The sequence below is a fragment of the Biomphalaria glabrata genome, chromosome 8, assembly GCF_947242115.1.
Source record: "Biomphalaria glabrata chromosome 8, xgBioGlab47.1, whole genome shotgun sequence".
In the NCBI taxonomy this organism is placed as follows: domain Eukaryota; kingdom Metazoa; phylum Mollusca; class Gastropoda; family Planorbidae; genus Biomphalaria; species Biomphalaria glabrata.
In genome coordinates, this window is record NC_074718.1 from 7,864,650 (window position 1) to 7,885,599 (window position 20,950).

At 36.8% G+C, this 20,950-nt stretch overlaps 1 protein-coding gene across 1 annotated transcript in view; it reads left to right on the forward strand.

The window, feature by feature from the left end:
- The first annotated feature begins 475 nt into the window (after positions 1 to 475).
- The window catches only part of LOC106067107 (uncharacterized), a 29,228-nt gene continuing 8,753 nt past the window's right edge, over positions 476 to 20,950 (forward strand). The window contains exons 1-17 of the mRNA XM_056038044.1: positions 476 to 675; positions 860 to 963; positions 1,713 to 1,841; positions 2,346 to 2,501; positions 4,447 to 4,562; positions 5,505 to 5,616; positions 5,748 to 5,756; positions 7,218 to 7,744; positions 8,533 to 8,673; positions 8,794 to 8,972; positions 9,748 to 9,949; positions 10,989 to 11,087; positions 11,561 to 11,701; positions 14,221 to 14,349; positions 18,811 to 18,888; positions 19,405 to 19,505; positions 20,350 to 20,399. Of these exons, the coding sequence (XP_055894019.1) occupies positions 909 to 963; positions 1,713 to 1,841; positions 2,346 to 2,501; positions 4,447 to 4,562; positions 5,505 to 5,616; positions 5,748 to 5,756; positions 7,218 to 7,744; positions 8,533 to 8,673; positions 8,794 to 8,972; positions 9,748 to 9,949; positions 10,989 to 11,087; positions 11,561 to 11,701; positions 14,221 to 14,349; positions 18,811 to 18,888; positions 19,405 to 19,505; positions 20,350 to 20,399 (2,224 nt within the window). The 5' untranslated portion in view covers positions 476 to 675; positions 860 to 908. The remainder of the gene's footprint in view (positions 676 to 859; positions 964 to 1,712; positions 1,842 to 2,345; positions 2,502 to 4,446; positions 4,563 to 5,504; positions 5,617 to 5,747; positions 5,757 to 7,217; positions 7,745 to 8,532; positions 8,674 to 8,793; positions 8,973 to 9,747; positions 9,950 to 10,988; positions 11,088 to 11,560; positions 11,702 to 14,220; positions 14,350 to 18,810; positions 18,889 to 19,404; positions 19,506 to 20,349; positions 20,400 to 20,950) is intronic.

Sequence of the window (20,950 nt, forward strand, 5' to 3'; positions counted from 1 at the left end):
CTTGTTTTCTTATAATTTTGATTATAGTTCTAGTTTTTAGAATGTCTCAACAAAAATATATAAATCAAATGTGAGTAGTGAGGTTTCATTTGTAAATCATTGTGAATATATTGTCAATTATTATATATAAAGAAGTATTTCAGTTTATGCATATTCCATATAGAAATTGACACCATTATATTTAATATGTATGACACTTTGCATAAATAGACCTAATGCGGAGATCATAGGATATATTGAATACCTTCCGCCACCCTGTTGTCTATAGGGCAGATGATGTTAAGGTCATATGTTTCTGTGACCCCCGGTTAACTAAATAGTGTTTTTTTTAACGAAACAATTATTACAGTATTGTGATATATGACTGTAATTGTGGAGTTATTACCCTTAAATAATTATCTTTTAAAGTATTTTTATCATTAAGCTTGTTTTTATTTGCTGTTAAATTGAAACTCTCATCAAAGCTTTTCAAACTTGTTGAACAGCCATTGAATGTAGTTTCTCTACATCTTTGTTCGGCTCTTGGGTAAGCAACAGGAAAGGAGACCTGGTGATTACAAATGATACATTAACGGGATTCGAACCCTACGGCGTAGAGTGTAACGCGACAGAATGTTCACACTTACCCACTGAGTTCAAATGTTTCCTGAAATCGGGCACCAAGTATTTAATCAGGTGATTAGTCAACTAGTTAGATTTTAAAAAAAATACTTAAAATAGAATTATATGTTTCCTAGTGGCCGAGTTCATTTCCAAAACGACCAGAACTAATCTTGTAGATCCCTAGTTATGTGAAGGGTTCTCACCCCGCGTAATTAGTAAATTAATTGCGTCCTTTTAATATGTATTTCGTCTTCAGGTCTTTAAGGACTTCTTTAAGTTCGAACACTGTGAGAATCTATGTTTGTATGGACTTTACAAAGATATCTAAGTATAAAGTCATCTACCATCAGGCCCATCCAAGTAAGTCCTTCTAGAAATAACAAAAAAAAAGGCATAGAAGTGATAGTGAGGGCGTACATTAGAAAATGTGAGAAAGGGAAAAGTATAGAAGGAGATAACGAGATAGAAAGAATTAGACAAGAGAAAGAGGGCTATAAAGAGAGAGAAAAAGAGAAAGAGAGAAAAACAGAAAGATAAGATACGATAATTTTATTGATCCAATCAAATGGAAATTCAGTTTGACTAGAATTGACAACCTCAGCGTAACTACTGTACAATAACAATACAGATGAAAAATTCGAACAACATTCACACACGAAACAATTACACATTCACAACCAGCGCTTTATGAGTTTGACTTCTATGTACTTCTCGATGAAGACAGATGACCTTGTAACACTCTGACCGAAAGTGGGATAAAGGAATTTAAAAATATTTCTGTTTTAGTCCTAATGGAAAGGAGACGACCACTTCGTTCTTATGTAACAGTTGTTTAATGGGTGCAGGTTGTCCTTAAGAATCGAGAGTGTTTTGGAAAGGCATCTTTCATGGAAAAGCTCTTCAAGAGAGTGAAAGAGAGAGAAACCAGGTGAAAGGAAGAGAGAGAGAGTGAGTAAGAGAAAGATAGAAAAATAGAGAGAGAACAAAAAAAAAACAGGGAGAAAAGAGAGAGATTCTCTCTTTAAGTAGAAAGTCGTTTAACTTAGGAAATGAAACAATGCAAATGTTTATTATACACCCATTGATCCCATGTCTAATCATGTTTTCAGCTAAAGATCCATTTCTCCAAGACTACCTGACTTATCTTAACGCTGCCCAGTCAGTGGACTCTATTCAAGACGTGTGTGAGTTCAACGCCACCTACGATGCGGCCCTGCACAGTGTTCTAGTTTCTAAAGGTCGGCACACACACACACACTCATTCATGTAGAATCACATACTTACAGAAACACACACAAACACTCACACATTTATAAAGTCACAGACATACACACTCACACAGGTAACTAATCAAAGTTTCTTTTTCAAAACTTCGTATTACCCATTTTAAAAGATTCGCACCTGTGCCCGTGAAATTCGTCCACTTTATAAGAAAAACAAAAACTCCTTAACTTATATTATGGCGGCTGACTGATTATCTGGTACGCGATATGAACTATTGTCTCGATTGTCCTGGGTTCGAACCTCGCCCTCCATCACCCAACTCCGTACTGCCTGATAACCAAAGGAACATCCAAAATATGCAAAGCAAACAAACAGTATCTAATAATTTACAGTCCCCTACAGTGTGATACAAAAAAGAAAGTTTATCCAATAAGTAGAGTTATTATTTTCTTTAAGATCTTTGAGCAATTGTTTTACTCTAAATTTATATATTAAATATTCCACATTGTCTGTTACAGAAAAAATGTTGGAAGCCTCAGAAAAATGTCCAGAAGTCTTTCACTCCATCAACAGAGTTGACTCTGTCACGTGTCCTTACCAAATGACGTCATGTGATCACGAGACGTTCATTCAGATAACTGAAGACTACTGTGACACCAAGTCAATGCACAGCGGTCAGTCGCAACGTCTGCCATAATTCCAACGTTTTTATATAGCAGTGATGCCCAAACCACGGCCAGCGGGCCATATTCAGCCCATGACGCGGTGTCGAAGCAGGACGTTTTGGCGCCGCCGTTTTTGGCGCCGCCGTTTTGGCGCGAAGGTCGTTTCGGCGCGAGCCGTTTTGGCGACGGGACGTTTTGGCGCGAAATACATTATGTACGTTTATTGTATTATTTTTTTTAAAAGAATTACTCATATCTATGCTTTGTATGAGTATTTGTGTTAAGACATATTTTTCACGTACTAAATGTAAATGTGTGTTTGTTTTTCACATCATTTTCTTTAATAAACATTTTGGCTTGTGTATGTGTGTTTATTAAGAGGCACCTTTTTATTTTCAAAAACGTTTTTTAACATATTACTTTAAAATTAAAAACAAAAATCGCGTGAGAGAGGGGAGGGGTGGAGGAAAGAGTATATACAAGGGTGAAAGGTGATCAGAAGAGAGAGGGCGGGATAGGTGTCACATGTAATGACCAAGGAGATAATCGCCAGACGCATGACGCCAACGACCAGTGCTCGGTGCTGGTCTTGTCTTCATTTGTTTAACTCTACCTGTGTCAATGCGAGATGTCACCCAAATCACCCCTACCCAATTTGTCAAAATATATTTTTTCACGTTAGAGTTTGTACTGACCACATTCCGTGTCTTGATCTTTACTATGTGTGGAGTTATTGTCGTCATTCAGCGTAATAGAGCTTTAGATGTTAACATGGTTTTTGTTATATGAAAGTGTGACACTTAGCTAGTTCGGATATTACACTAAATTTTAAAAAATCTTTTGGAAAGAAATCCAAAAATGTCATCCAGTGCGATTAGCAGAACTCACATATAGCATGTCATTACCATTCAGGAATCTTACTTATTATAGGCCTATATTCATGAAATAAGCAAAACCTTTATAATTAAAAAAAAAAATTCGCTGAACGGTGTTAGAATTCATACTATACATACAATATTATGGTAGTGTGAAATAAACATTGTTATAAAAGCTACGTGCTTATTAAATTATCGTCAAATGATATCTCGCGCCAAAACGTCCCGTCGCCAAAACGGCTCGCGCCAAAACGTCTCGTCGCCAAAACGGCGGGGCCAAAACGGCGGGACCAAAACGGCGGCGCCAAAACGGCGGCGCCAAAACGTCACGTACCGCGCGGTGTAGTATATCCTTCGAAGCTTTATGCCCACATTAAAAAATGAAGCTTCAGAGGCTTGAGTTTATCAAAGGAATGCGACCCGGGCTGGAAATGTTTGTGGCCCACCAGACCGACAAACATTGGGATTCAATGAATAGGGGCTTAGTAGGCTTGCCTAAATTCAAACTGTTTATTAACTACAGGAGGTGCTCGGGGTTACGTCAGTACCTAGTAACGATGTTTCGTGGTTACGACACATCTCCCATATACTGTATAAAACCTTTTTTCGACATAATTGTTTTGTGCTGTAAACGCAGAAGACGCAAACTTCTTGAGCGGGAACTAGTTGGCGTAAGAAGCCGTGACACGCCCCGGGGACTGAGGAAGACAGCGTCAAACCAATTGCATTGTACCCTCTACCTCAGCTGCCTCTATAGACTTAGCCCCAGCCAGTGACTCCAGAACCTTCTGCAGCTTCCTCCTTCTCTCTCTCTTTTATAAAACTTTCTGTTATTTCGATGTGACATAGAAACGGATCAGCGACGTAACCCAAGGCTCCACTGTTTTATTTCTGTAACTAATGTAAAGTTATTTCTGCGCTGGATGTGGCAAAATATGTAGATCAAAGTTATGAATGTGTACCCACGTTAAATACTGCACCCCTCGCTTTTTCTTCTTCTTATTATTACTATTATTATATTCATAGAAATATTGTTAAATCCAGAGAAGTTGGGAATTAATTGTTGTTGTCTTTTGCAGAAAGTGGTCAGTTAAGTTGTATCTACGACGTAGCCTCAGGTTCTGACCATTACTTGACGTTACTAAACATGGACAAGGCAGTGGACAATAACTACACATTTCTTTTTACCTGTATTGTAAGTTTCATTCAAAGATCTACGCGAGTATTTATTATCAAAGTTACGACTCGTCCTTTGAGCCTTTATGTATTAACTCTTTCTCTCCGTAATTATTTACCACATTCTGTTGGAATCAACGCTGGTATCGTCATTTAGGAGAGAAAGAGTTAACCTAATTGTCAATGATAAATAACGAGAATTTAAAGGTATCAGGTCATTGTTTTTCATGCTCGGAGAATAAAGAAACACAAATGAAAGAGAGACATTGGTTAATATGCATGACTAAATGCATGACGTGTAGGACGTAATCATCTTTTTTTTTTTTAAATTAACGTCTGTATTATATAAGATAAGAAAGACAGACAGAGTAAATTAATATAAGTTTGTAAATAAAAAAAAAGAAGTTCACCCATTTTTTGGACTTTGATTTAACTGAAGAAAGCAAGAAGTGCCAAACATAAAAAAAAATTGTCTTAACAGTAAAAAATTATATAAGTTATAAAACTCCTTATGTGGAGGCCAAGTTATCTTTGAAAAATTCGTAGGTCATTAGGTCGAGAGTTTGTGATTCCAGCATTCTTTTTCTAACGTTATTTAATCAGTGCAATTAAACTTAAAGTATAGGGTTCGGTGGCTGCCTGGTCGTGCGGTTTGCACGATGGACTGTCGTTCGGATTTATCGACGGTCGAAGGTTCAAACCCTGCCTGCTCCCATCCCCCGTCGTCCTGCGGGAGGTTTGGACTAGGAAGTAAACTATCTTCAACTCTGAAGGAACATCCGAAACATGTCAAACATTTTACAAACAAACCCTCAATGTTTACTTTCATTATTCAATCACACAAAGTCTGTGATAACAATTATTTTTCAACCCTCTCAGCTCTATTCATTGTATATCTTCTGAAGCACATTACTTTGTATCCCTATTTCTTAACGCTTAAAAGTACCTCATTTCTCTCCAGGCATATCGTCTAGTCAATCAAAAGACTTGGTTCTTGTCTGACTCTCCAATGGCTTGTCAGCCAGGACAGATGACAGATGAAACACAGTCACTCTATAATGTGTCCATTATAGGTAAAAATCTGGTTTATTAACAATGTAAATGCTAAGATGTTAATGTAATGAAAAAGTTAAATAAAGGGAAATAAACTAATTTTCAATTTTTTTTTTCTATTTGCATTTATATTCTTTTTTTCTTATTTCAGATTCATGTCGTAAGTATTTGTGTTTATGTCAGATTTTTTACAAATTTAAGGTAGTCCATTTTAATGCCTCACTTGTCTAGCAGGGTTGAATTTACTGTAATTAAAACTCTATTGCTGACCATGACCTAATCCTTTACGGTAATCTCTCAAAAGAACACAACCGTAGATATGTATACAGCATATTCATGTAGCATGGTCGAGAGGCCAAGTGCGCTTGAACTTGGCTTGGCTTGGCTCGAGGTTCGACACCCGACTCGGGCAGAGTTGTGTTTACTGAGCGCCTAAAGGCAGCAAGGAAAATCAACTCCTAGATACCCCCTCCCCCCACTGGTCCACAGATGAGATTTGACCAAAAGCGCTCTGAGCATGCTATAAGCATGAAAGTAGCGCTATATAAAAGCTATAATAAAAAATATACAGAAAAGTGCCCAAGTAGACCTACACTTATATGTAATAACCGCAACTTAATACAGTTATTTTTAATTGAAGTCTTTATAACAGGGTAGGGGGCAGCCTTAAAAAGTTTGCCTTAGGCCTCCATTTACTTAAATCCGGCCCTGTTGTCTAGGAATGTTGAAGAAGTTATGAGAAAGAAGCGAAATGACGATCTAAGTATAGAGGGAATGACAGTAAGAACGATCTTTCATTAATTTTGGTCAAAACCCTACAAGATATATTCAAACTAGTTCAATCTTTTCGTCACAGAGAAGATTATAGAAATTCATCATTCGCTGATGATGCCACAGTGTCTGTGGTGTGTTGTTTGTGTTCACAGCTATAGTGTTATTGTAGTAATACTGAGGCGGACGATTGTTTTGAAACTGAATTGGGGGGGGGGGGAGGGTTGTTCCGTATCTCTGACCTACTTTAAAATAAGTCACGTGGTTATGATCTTATACATGACAATAATGGCAATGTCTTTCTATGATACGATCTAAACCTTGATGTAGTACTAACCAGTGGCGTAGAAAGGGTTAGGGGGGGGGAGAATTTGAAAGTCCCCCCTGCCCCCACTTGATGGGGGCCCCCAAATGAGTGTTCGAATGTATTTTTTTTACATTTAATATTAAATATTAAGCAAAATGCAGGGGCCCCCTAGAGGTCAAGCCCCCCCCCCCCTCCTGGCCACCAAAAGATGACAAAATCCTAGTCGGGCCACTGGTACTGACCTAGATCTAGTAGATCCACAACATACTCCGATCAGTTAATGAGTTATTGTAACCTACTTTTTATTCCTTAAAGTTGTCTTGATCTAGACTAGTTTCAAATTACAACGAAATCAATGATACCATTCATGTAAACAACACTACCACGTGACATGGAAGAAATAAGGAACAAGTCCATTACCGTTTCTTTGGATCAATAGAATTATCTTATCTTATTCTATCTTGCCTAAAACGTTTATCTCAAAGATTTGGAATTTTGAATCAAGTTACTTCATAAATAATTTTGTTTTTCATGAAAATTAAGCCCTGGCAGCGGAGCAGACGTGGATCATCGCTCTTGCGGTTGTCATTGTCGCCATCGTCCTCGCCACTGGTCTCTTCCTGATCGTCTGGTTCCTGTGCGGTGGGCGTGACCGTTGTCTGGGTCATCGTGACAAACCCAGTTTGACCTTGACCGAGGCCAAGAAGCAATTATATGGGCGGAAGTGGAGTTCAGCTGGAAGCTCGCGCGGAGGTGAAGGTCATTACAACATTTCTTTCGAGGACGTCTTCTCGACTCAAAAAGATGGACGAACTCAAGGTCAGTGTTATGAAGGTCAACGGCAGAGGCGGAGTCCTGGAAAGAGTAGGCGAGGTTTCTTTGGAAATGACGGTGAAGCTGACACTTCTGAGCTCACAGAAGACACCGAAGGTATCACCCATGACGGCAGATCCACTGCTGAGACTCAAGCTCTAGAATATGAGCAGTTTACTCAAGATTTAAATGAACTGAAGTGCAGCGGAGAAAGCAATGGACTTCAGAGAGAATCAACATTAATCTCTTTACCTCAAGTAAGAAAATGTGTTAATGTTATTATAACAGAGATTTAGATTCGTTCTGTCAAAGTCTCCGAAGTTTTGTACTCCTTAGTATTTTTTACTTCCCTTATCTCGTCATTATCATAGGATGTTTCATGTCTCTGTATCACAATTATTTCACAATAGTTTTAGGTTGTTGTTTTTTTTTCTAATTCCAGGAAATAGACATAAATATATTGATTCGTCAATGAGATTCTTTTTTTTTTGTTGTTCAGTACACCAAATCCTGGTGAAGATTTGTAATTTCGGACCTGTGGGCGCCTACGAGTCCACCCAGCTATAATGGGTACTTGACAATAGTTAGGGAAAGGTAAAGGCGATTGGTCGTTGTGCTGGCCACATGACTCCCTCGTAAATTGTGGGCCGTACAAACAGATGACCTTTATAATAAAGTATAATTTGGGATAATGAAATACCACTAGACTAACTTGCCAGTACAGCAGAAGTCACTGGTCTTATGACCTAACCATAATACAAGGTCACACATCATCTGCCTTGTAGATCGAGAGGTCTGAAAGGGACACTCTACGTATTTAATGACACTAAAACACACAAGAAGAAGCAATAATTGTTTTTACAATCTTTCCATGTTTTGTTTGCTTATGACTTCCGGGAAAAATAATGACTTAATCTGGCCAACATCTCAACATGGCTTCTAATTGTTAAAATCTATATTTTAGTCCAAATCTTATAAGAAAAAGATCAGGGCTTGTTTTCACACGCTGTCACTACAATTATGTTAAGATCACTTTTTGTTTCAGGACAAAACTGTTGGCGTCCTTAGTGATGATGGCTTCCACGAAGATGTTGATGGGGAAGTGGATACATCGACAGAAAACATGGATAAAAACAAAATTCACGCCACACCACAGGAACACGCACAAAACCACCGGAAGTCACGTGTATGTAAAAAAAACACGTGATTTTATTCTATTTCGTATTCCACTTCCAAAGTTGTTGTTTTTTATCAATAACTATAACCGCTTAAAACAAAGTCCAAGAATTAACTTCTATTTTAACAGAGAAAGGGAGATGATCAAGATATGGTTAATTCTGAAACCTCTGAAATCGATATGTCCATTAGTCAAGATGTAACGTGGTCCGCCGCAAAACACCGCAATGTTCTGGGTGTTTCCAAGAATGCTGGTTACATTAGAAAACACAGGAAATACCCTGGGAGGACTTTACTGACATCACTAAGGTCAGTTTAACATTTCCAAAGTGGCCACTACATTTATTGTTATACATGAGGCCTGTCTTCGAGTACAAATGAATAATGAGGAATAAAGTATTTCCCGTGGCTAAGCAGCCCCAGCTGCGACCGAGATATTTATCCACATCCAGCTCAGGCATAAACAATTGTCCGCTGGTGGTGGACTTAGATTTTATTTTTGCTGTCTACGTCTGTATCGGCAGCGGATTTTCTTTTGGTCTCAAATTTGTATCACGTGGCCTTTGTCTGAGTGATCTCCAGCTGTCTCGTTCTGAAGCCGCAAGCAATTAGGTGCTTTCTTCTATGTCAGCATTTTATTGTTATCACACTGTATAGGTTATGGATGGCTGACAGGTAATGTTCTTTGTGTTCTGGATTGTCTTTCCATGGTTTCGATGGTCCATGGTTTGAACACTGCCAACTTTATCATTTTTGGGCTAAGATGTAATTATTTTAAAATCTGAAGGAATATCTGAAACATGCAAAATAAACAAACCATAGCGATACACTATTCGACTTCAATATGAGGTTACAATAAGTTAAAAATGGATATGCCACGTTAATGTATGAAATTTAATTCAAAATAGAGTTCATAATCAACCCACCTAACGTATTGATATATTGTAAAATATGAGTCATTTGATTTCTTGAGAAAAAATACAGTCTGGAAATTGATTTTAATCAAATTATATACCGTAATTGCTTATAAAAGCTTTAATTTTTCAAAGCGCTAATGCAAATATTTCATACTATATATATACAGCGGGCAGACGTTACGTCATCATGCTCACGGGCATAACAAAACTCTGGTCACTGGTCTTCATGGACTCGAGCTTCAGGACACTCCTTTCTACTCGGAGTATCATGACTACACCACATTGCGGTCACAGATGGTTAGAGATGGATTCTGGGATGACCAAAATGATTACTTCAGTTCACTGAATCGACTCAATGAGCGTGACCATGTAAGATAATATATTCCTAAACTGATTATAAACTACACAGACACATATTTAAATGTATTAATGAAATGTGGATTTTATTAAATTTCATTGTGAACTTAACAATGACCACTTTTTGTTTATATTGCACTTCCAAATCTGATGCATATACGTCCCGAGAGATAATCTTTTCCCTTTGCAACTTCTTGTAGACTAAAGTAGCAAATTCCTTGATACACAGATGCGGTCATGGGATGCGCATCTGTAATCACCAGGCGCCGTTGCATTTTTACACTTCTTTCTACCACTGTTGTGTATGACATCTGTAATCCGGGATCATTCCGGATTATTCTCGCTTTTCATGTGAATATATCCAGTGCCACTTTTTCCCAGCTGCTAGTGTAAATTTTGAAGAGCTTCATGTCGCGTTTGCATACATCAGTATACCGTAAAAGTGGACGACCAGCGGCTCTCCTGCCTTCTGCTAAATCGCCATACAAAATGTCTTGTGGAAATCGACGTACTGGCATTCTATGAACGTGACCAATCCAGCCAAGAATAGGGCCGTATAGGGCTATCAGTATACAAACATCTGAGATGCTGCGATATGAAAGCTAATAATTGGGTGCTATTTGTTTGTGTGCTGTTTGTGTCTCGTTACACAATTCAGAGCTTCAGAGAAGTGAAACTGGCCTAAATCAAGTAGTTCATCACAGTCTCACTTTCATTTCAATATAACGCAAAAGTTAATACACCAACAAGGACAATAACCGTTATAACCGTTCTAAGATGAGACTCTTGAAATAGGATACTTTTAATTGGGAGTTGGTTGAAAAAAAAATGTTAAAGTAAAAAGTAGATTGTCGAAATGATTTATGTAAATGTTTTCAAAGACCATGTATGATAAAAACTAAATTTTACTCACTTTATTACACCCACCTAATCATCTAATGCAATATTTCAATTATAAGGAAGATAAACGCCTTAACTTTTCACAATTCACAAACATTAATGTTTTTATCTGTAAAGATTGAGACATTCTGTCTTTGTCTTTTTTTTAAAGAGTCTATCAAATATTGCTGATATTGGTGTTGTCCAGACTAGTGCCAAGGAACAGACTAGTGGAGCAGACGTCACGTCTTGTCAAACAGAAAATAAAACAGTAGGTTTCCTTTTCTTAAGTTTTATTTTTCTTTTACATGTTTCAGATGATGGGAAAATAACTAGTTCCTAGGCCAAGCCTCCGACAGAACGAAGAGAGATGTCAAAAGGCAGGGTTCAAACCCAAGACTATCAAGACCATAGAACGTCCAGAGCACAGCCACATATACCGAAACATAGTGTTATATACACGCATAATGAAAAGCTAGACTTCTAATGACATACAATAATATTAAAACCCTTAAAGTGCTTTTTTTTAAAGAACCAGACAAACATACATTTAAAATGTACCTATAAAGATAGAATATCCAAATGTTCAAAATTTAAAGTCAAATCTTTAAGTAAGTAAAAATATTTTTTTGGTTTTATTCTGCTAAATGATAGAACCAGTCCGCTGATTAGTGTACACTATCAAACAAATCCAAACACATGTCCCGTCATAGAATAAAAATAACATGTACTTTATATTTACAGAATGTGGCTAGTTCCGGGAGAATCACTTCCAAGAGCATACAGACCTTGACTGGCGTAAACTCTGAAGACAATAATATGCAGCTAGATGAAAAACAAACCGAAAACTTACAACAATTTTCAAGCGAAGGAAAATACGAACAGGTACAGGCTACCTTACAAGAAGTGATACAAATCTCCATAATGAGATTTAAATTTGGATTATCTACTAGTTTATATAAAAATAAATCTCAGTATATCTATTTAAAGAAATTATTCTAGAAAACTAATAAGTAAAGTAAAGTTTCCCCTTTCAGACCTTGCGATCTATAGGACAGATGATGTTAAGGTCATTTGTTTCTGTGGCCCACCGTCTTTACTTTTTATCAACTACTATCAGGTACCCATTTCAACTGGGTGGACTCGGAGGCGCTGTAAGGATCCCGAAGTTAAGATATCCCTAGTCCTCACTTTTAGAGTGTGTAATTTACTTTTTCAAAAAAATATTGACGAGGTATTTTTTAGCTTCAAACCCCGCTGAAGGGGGGTTTAAACTCAAAACCCCTTTGGCAACGCTCAAAGCATTTTGAATGCGTAGCTTGCATTTTTATGTATTGAAGAGGTATTTTTTTGCTTTAAACCCCACTGAAGTGGGATTTAGACTGGTAAGGGGGTTTTAAACTCAAAACCCCCTTGACAGTGCTGGGGCAAGTAATGGTTTAGTATTAAAATAACCTAAAATAAACAAAATTAAAGCAAAAACATTTGTCACTAAACTCCGATCCCCCTTTGGGGAGGATTTCATTTCAGGGGAGGGGGGGGGGAGTTTGAATCCCAAACCTCTGCCCGGTTACGCCCATGAAGTGGACCATTATGCGATCACCCCATTTCTGCTCTGCAAACTTCTTTGTTTTGTAAAATTCCTGCAATGTTGTTTTTTTCAGACGTGAAGATAAGTTTTTTAATTTCATTGTACCTGTACCGTTCATACCCTATACATTTCGAAGGGATTTGCCAATACGTTGTCGATTATAGATCAAAGGAGGTCAAAGGTCACGAAGTACTGGAGTCACTGTTTTCATTTAGTAACAATCACACTATAACTTCGTCACGTGATCTCATAAAATTGTGTACAATCCCCAATCACAGTAAAGTCACCAAGCTAATCAACATTGTTTTCCCGTGCTATCTACCGTGTGAATGGCGTGGGACCTAATCCCAAAAGCAAATTTTGCAGATAATAAGGATTAAACCCACACTAATTGCTTTTTTGGTTTATGCTCTTTTGACTCTACCATCGACTTCCAAGTTACTTTTTTTTTTCTAGCCGATTTGCGTTATCGGCTGTAGGCTGGATTACTCCATCAAAGAATGAACTAAAACTACGCATGACTTAACTAGATACTATACGGTTCCTTGTTACAATCTGAGACGGCATGGCAATTGACGCCTGAATCTTAATACGTAACCCAGAAATGCTCATCAGTTAGTTCTTTAAATGGATTAAATGTGAATATTTCATTGCCATTGGGAGACTGATGTCTCGAAGATATTAGCCTTGTTTCGGATGTGTTATTCAACATTGTAATAATAAATACAAGTTGAGTAAGAACTTTTTTGGAGGCGCTGTGGGTGATTGGTAAAGCCCTTGGCTTCCGGACAGTGATTCAATGTTCAAATCATGGTGAAGACAGGAATTTTTTATTTCGGGATCTTTAGGGTGCCTGTGAGTCCATCCAGTTTTAATAGGTACCTGACATTAGTTGGCGGAAAAGAACGGCTGTTGGTCGTTGTGATGGCCACATGACACACTCGTTAACAGTTGCCCACTTAAACAGATGACCTTAACATCATCTGCCCTATAGATAGCAAGGTCTGAAAGGGAAACGCTACTATTTTACTTTTGACTAATAAGAATTGTTTAGTTTTCATCGAACTCATTTCTTCTGATGGAATAATCTTTGTAGCTAATAAAGAAAGAAGTACACTAAGATACAATAAGATACTCTAAGATACACTAAGATACACTAAGATACACTAAGATATACTAAGATACAATCAGATACACTATGACACAATAAGATACACTAAGATATACTAAGATACACTAAGATACATTAAGATACGTTAAGATATGATCATATAACTTATCAAATAAAAAGACGAAAGCTGTTCAAACTCTCGATGACAAATCCGAAACGTATAATAGAGAGCCTTTGTTCGAGTCGTTGTCATGTCTCGTGTCGACACGTATCATCCTGCACCAGCAGACGTCAGCGAGCTCTCTGACCAATCAGCGTTCAGGTTCATCCGTAATGGCGACTACGAGAGGCTGTTCTTTGGCAAGCGAGATACATCCAACCCCGATATTCCAGAACACAGAAGGATTGTCAAGGAGGCAAGAGCTTCTATCAGAGCCTCAATCATAAAGCCTCAAATGGGCATAACATCAAGGGCTCACCGTGCCTCACTTACAACCAAGCAATGTAGAGATATCCTAGAAGTTAAGAATTGTGTTTCTGTTGAAAGCGTAAGTGGATTGAAGCCAGAGAATGTCCTAGCCAAACTAAGTAGCTAATTTAAATTTACTATAACTATAATCATAAAAAGTATTCAAACTTAACTGTACTAGTTTTAATTAGAGACATTTTTTTTAGAAGTGCTTTTTTTTTTATTCTTTCAAGGCGGTCAACCCAGCATCTCAAAATCATGACTTATTATCAAAGCTGTATTCAAAACTGCAAGACTTTGACGACTCAAAAGATGAGGAGTGCGGACAAGGCAGTCAAACTTATGAAACTAAAATACCAAAGGTAAATTTAAATTTTAACTCTTTCTCTCCTAACTGACGATGCCAACGTTGATTCCACCAGAATGTGGTAAATAATTACGGAGAAAAAGAGTTAAAACAAGCAAAATATAAAAATATTTTTAACAAAATTATCTAAAGGGGAAGAACTCCGTTCTTAAAACTATATCTACCAATATAGTACATGTAATTTCCCTTATTCGATATCAAACAAAATAGTCTATTACCGTTAAGTAATGTACTAATTGAGGATTTAGTTACTCGACTTATGTTTTGTTTGGTACAATAAATAATTGTTTTAAGTGTCAACTTGATTGGAGAATGCGTGAGCGTGATATAACGTTAACAATTATTGAAGGGGACTAAACCCAACAAATGCAGCCATACTGTAAGTATTTGTTTTCATTGTTGCTATTAAAATAATGAGTTACCAGTAATTAATTGCCAAACTGGTTACATTTTCATGTCTTGTCTATGTCAATGAATAAGTGTGCGAAGTATCAGCTTGATCCAAGCATGGGTCTGGGAAAAATAATATGTACACACCTTTATCAGACAGACAGAGTGAGTTGATATAAGCACGGGCGTAGCCAGGATTTTTTTTCGGAGGGGGTTTTGGGGGGGGGATTCCCCCCTGCCCCCCCCCGCCCCCGCGAAAAAAAAAATTATGTGTGTGTGTGTACATAATTAATCTTTATTACATTCTCACCCTTTCGGAAGACGTTTATTGTGCCCTAGAAAAAGTTCTTCCTGGAATTAGTGGAAAACTTCTAAACTCCCCGCCCTTGCTAGCAAGGAGTCTGGTTCGCCCCGCCGCCGATCACTATTTCTGGTTTTTAAAGCCAACAAAAGGCATATTCTGAGGTATCTACAGTGCATTATCTTGCTATTAAAACCTAATGTGTTATACTTATTTACTTAGACCCGTTCGGCGCTTTTGCCGGCAAGCTGTTTCCACAAAAATCTGTCACTGACAATGTCTGAAAGCTCTTCCCACCTCGGAGAACATGTCCCGCAAAACCTCATGCGACGCTCTGTCACAACCATACTAAGGGGTCGACTCCCAGTTCGGCATATGATTTCTTTGGTTTAGACCCGATCTCTATAACTGACTTCTTAAATCTGTCTTAGCCATCTTTGTTGAGCCACATTTAGTGTCTTTCAATTTCGGCAGATGACTATTCACTGCACTTTATTAATGGAGCCCAAGCCACTGGTAGAAATTTGTAAACTTTCTTGACTATGTTCTTGGAATTACATGCCTGTATTTCGCTTTAGATTTTATATCGACATGGAAAGTTTTATCGTCAAAATCATCTGTTGAGGGGTTTTAAACTAAAAAATCTCATGAGTTTTTTTGTTTTTTTATAATTCAAAACCACAATTAGCTACGGTTATAGAATGTGGCGACTGTAGTTTGCTTGAAAATAATATTGAAGAGAGAGGTTGTCAACTCAAAACGCTCTGTAGGGGAATTTTAAACTCAAAACCATCTGGAGGGGTTTTATTTTTTTTTTAAAGCCATCTGGAGGAGGAGGATTTAAATTCAAAACCCCTCATTAACTTAGCTATGCTCAAAGAATTTTAGTGTGAAATTTGCTTTTTTTATATTGTAGAGGAATTTTATTGTAGAGGAATTTTTTAGCATCAAAACCCTCTGAAGGGGGGTTTAAACTCAAAACCCCTTTTGGCTACGCTCATAGCATTTAGAGTGCGTTATTTTTCTTTTTTTTAATATTGAAGAGGTATTTTTCAGCTTCAAACCCCGCTGGCAGGGGGTTTTAAACTCAAAACCCCTTTGGCTACGCTCATAGAATTTTGAGTGTGTAATTTGCTTTTTTTATATTGAGAGGGGGTTTATCGTAATTTTTGGAGGGGGTTTTAAAGTCAAAATCTTACTTAGCTATTTTCTTGGAATTTGGGAATTGTCGTTTGCATTTTTTTTTTGTTTTATTTACAGAAGAGGGAAATTGACCTGCAAAACCCCTGGTAGGGGGGTTTAAACGCGAAACTCCTGAAGGGGGTTTTAAACTCAAAACCCCTGGTACTGGTTTTAAACTCAAAACCCCCAGGTAGAGGGTTTTTTTTTTATCTCAAAACCCCCTGATAGGGGTTTTTAACTCTAAATCCCTATAGGGGATTTTAAACTCAAAACCCCCAGTAGCGGTTTTAAACTCAAAACCCCCTGGCAGAGGGATTTTTATATCAAAACCCCCTGATAGGGTTTTTTTTAACTCAAAACCCCCTGGTAGGGGGTTTTAAACTCAAAACCCCTAGGCTGTGCTGTGGTAAGTGATGATTTAGTATTAAAATCTCAACTAAAATAAACAAAATTAAAGCAAAAAATCAGTCACTGAATTCAGGGGGGGGGGGGGATTTCATTTCGGGGGGGGGGGGGGGTGAACCCCAACCCCCCCCCCCCTGGCTACGCCCATGGATATAAGCTTTGTAAAAAAATAATTACCTTCCTAAAAATCCGAGTGGGGGGATCCTTTAATATAACAATATAAACAGTTTTACATTGAACTATTCGTTTTTTTTTTGTTTTTTTTTTTTTGGCGTTTACAAGAAGTTTGCTAAGGAGATATCGCTCAATTCTTTGATCTTGTTTTCTCATCTTTTTTTATTCACGTTTTTATTCACCTATCTAGGCCTGGAAATTTTTTATTTATAAAATTAACTATTATTATTTCTTTAATCTTTTCTTTGGATATTAAAAAATTTAAAGATGGCCCATAAAAGAGGCACATAAAGCCCAAAAAAGAGGCAAAGAAAAGAGGCCTAAGGCCCAAGGATTCCTATGATGATAAAGCTAAACTGAATAGCGCAAATTCTGAGGTTTCCTTTAAAAAAAAAAAATAATCATAATAAAAAAATTATTTGTAAAAATAAATTTGGCATGTGGGTGCGGTCATGCATGTGTAAGTGTTGATGTATATTTGCTTTAAATTTTTGGTTGGTTATCCTTTAGTTGTTGATATGCTAATCCTTGTATCATTTTTCAGTCTCTGATGGGTTCAATAGTTATGTAGTATGTTTTTGCTATTAAATAATATTTTTGTAAAGTAATTAAGTATACGCTAATCATATTTCTAACTTTTTCTTTCATTCTCTATGATTGAATATTTGTGAAATGTGAGAACTTACAAATTAAAGATAAATAAAAAAATAAACAAGGTTACAAAGACAGTTTGTGTGGAAACACAAACTCAAAATCGGCCCCCGAAAAGGTCCACCCAGGCAGGCTTCAATATTTTCAGAAAGAACATGCAAATGAAATTATATCAAAGACAAATGAGAGATAAGAAGGTTAACAGATCTTGTGTAGTGCCCCAACATCCCGCAGATCAAAGGATAGGTGAAAGTGAATGTAAAGTTAGATGTGAACCTGGCCTAACTAGTTCCCCTTTTAAACCTGGTGGTCTATAGGACAGATGATGTAAAGTTCATCTGTTTTTGTGGCCTACGGTTAACGAGGGTGTCATGTAGCCAGCACAACGACTAACCGCCTATACTTTTCCCCAACTAATGTCAGGTACCCATTAGAGCTGAGTGGACTCAGAGGCGCCCAAAGATTCCAAAGTTGAAAATCCCAGTCTTCACCAGGATTTGAACCCGGACCCCCAGTTCGGAAGCCAATCGCTTTACCGCTCAGCCACCGCGCCTCCCTTGGCCTAACTGATGTCTTATAATTGATCCAATTGTTTTGAAAAGGCTCAATCCTCAAAAAAAAAAAAAAAAAAAAAAAAAAATTCCGCAATAAAAAATGTTCATAAAAATGAAGTTTATAAGATTACTTTTCATTTTAAATTAGGTCTAACTTATATTGCATACTAATTTAGCTTTTTTTGTCTTTAAAAAACTGCTTGCATAACTGATTTTAAAAATTAGATTTTTCGCTTTCAGAAAAAAAAAAAAGTAGCCGTTGCATCAGAACTTTGAATGGTCTAAAATACTGTGATGTCGGATTTTCAATATCTTTTCTAGTTTACAGACGGTCAGACGGACAAAAGGACAGACATTTCGCACAAAACTAATAGCGTCTTTTCCCATTTCGGGGGCCGCTAATAAGAGGCCCAAAAAAGAGGCAAAGAAAAGAGGCCTAAGGCCCAAGGATTCCTAAGATGACAAAGCTAAAATTGAATAGCGCAAATTCTGAGGTTTCCTTTCAAAAAGAAAAAAAAAGAAAAAAAAAATATAAAATAAAATGTACACTTGTTAGATAAAGCGTCTTTGTATCAGAGGGACTAATTAAGTATAATTAGAGATTGTATCACGTTGGTCAGTGTGCAATCACAAAGGACCAAAATCTTTTAGACTTTCTAAAATGTTATCCAGCCTAATGATATATTTTGAAAAGTTTTGGTCTAACAGACTTTATGTTTTAAATCTAATGTATTATTGGTAAGTGAAGATATCTTTAGCCCAAACTAGAGGCTAACGTATATCACGTCTTTGTGTCTAGGATCGAAGAGAAATGTCTTCAGCACTGAGGCGTCTTTTGTCCACGAGATTAGCTTTGGAGTCTGTAGGATCAGAGAAAGTGAGTTACTTGCGTATTTTTTTTTTTTTTTTGGGGGGTGGGGGGGCAAATGTAGACATGGTCATAAGAAAGGTGAAGGTCAACAAAGTTTCTTGTTGGCAGACATTTCATCATAACTAGACAGCTTCCTGTTTCAATGTCATGCAACGAACATCCCCTTCCTGTAAAATTCTCTCTTTAAATGCAATGTTCTAAAATACTCTAAAGGCAATGTGTCTAGAATTTAAATTTAGATTCGTTATTTTTTATATTTGATTTTGTCATACTATCAACTAATTGTATTATATGTTTCTTTAGATCATAATAACAATAATAAAGTTATTTCTACAGTGTGTTTAACACATAATGTAGGTTCAAGGCGCTATGATAACATAACAGACATAAACACAAGAGATTAAATGACAAAGTAATCTTAAAAAGTTGTAAACAGATCTAGGTCTTAAAGTTCTTTTTAAATGTAAATGTTGATTGATTTTCAAGCATTTTTTTATAAACTCTTCATTTTAAAACATATAGTACAAGTTTGATGTAATCAAATCTTCGAACTATGATGCTACGCCGAGGTCTCTTAATCCTTTTGAAGATTTCATATCACAAAAGTTTGCTTTAAAATTCAGGTACGTTCCACATTACATAACTTGCTATGAGATTCATACAACAATTGTTTATTTTGTTATAAGAATGATAGATTTAATGTTTGTTATATAAGAGATTTTCATAGTTACGTTACATCACAAGGATTTACTCAGTAATGTTCAATATATCGATACATCACAAGGATCTACTCTGTAATGTTCAATATATCGATACATCACAAGGATTTACTCAGTAATGTTCAATATATCGATACATCACAAGGATCTACTCTGTAATGTTCAATATATCGATACATCACAAGGATCTACTCAGTAATGTTCAATATATCGATACATCACAAGGATCTACTCTGTAATGTTCAATATGTCGATACATCACAAGGATCTACTCAGTAATGTTCAATATATCGATACATCACAAGGATCTACTCAGTAATGTTCAATATATCGATACATCACAAGGATCTACTCAGTAATGTTCAATATATCGATACATCACAAGGATCTACTCAGTAATGTTCAATATATCGATACATCACAAGGATCTACTCAGTAATGTTCAATATATCGATACATCACAAGGATCTACTCTGTCATGTTCAATATATCGATACATCAGTTTTGACAGACACACAATGACATCTATTTTGTGCTTCAAACGAAAAGCCTAAAGATTTAAGACTGCTCAGAAATGCTGTTATTTAATGATTTTTAAAATACAAAGCTTAACAAACCTTCTGTATTTTTGTACATCGAATACACCAAAAGGTAACCATTGGCATTTATGATGATCACATATGTTTTATATTCATAAATATGTATACGTCTAAGTAAAATGTTTCAATTGTTTTCATATTTTTGGAAGGTCTCACCTGAAGCGAAGCTCTCAAGTTCAAACGATGGCCAGCAGAAAAGGTAGAAATATTATTATCCGATACAAATGTCAAGTTTATTTAGGAATCTACAGGCCATGCCTTACTTAGCGTCCAAAGATTAAGGTGGCTTTCATATTACACGGTTCTCGACGTATTACAAAGAAGAAAAAAATGAAGGGATTTGTCGTACCATATCTATCCATAGTTTTTTATTTCATTATGTGATTGGTTCATGTTCGTGGTCTAGTGTCATTACATACAGATAGTAACAGTGCGGGGCGACGTACGACCACCGTAGAATTCAGAGGCGGGACTCAATTTTCAAAGCTCCGCCATTTTAACATTCACGGCGCATGTGTTTTGTTTTGTTTTTCCTTCCTGTGAAAACCGTACAATTTTTTCAATGACCTAAGGAACTAATGTTACAATTTTCTAAATGTATAAAGAGATAACCCTTAATTCATTTTAGACTGCTGCGGATAGATATTATAAGGCTTTACCTGTTGAAGGTTTTTACACGATATGTTCAAACGTTTACCAGACCAATAGACAAAGTAATTTGATATAAGCTTTGTACAAATTTGACTTTAT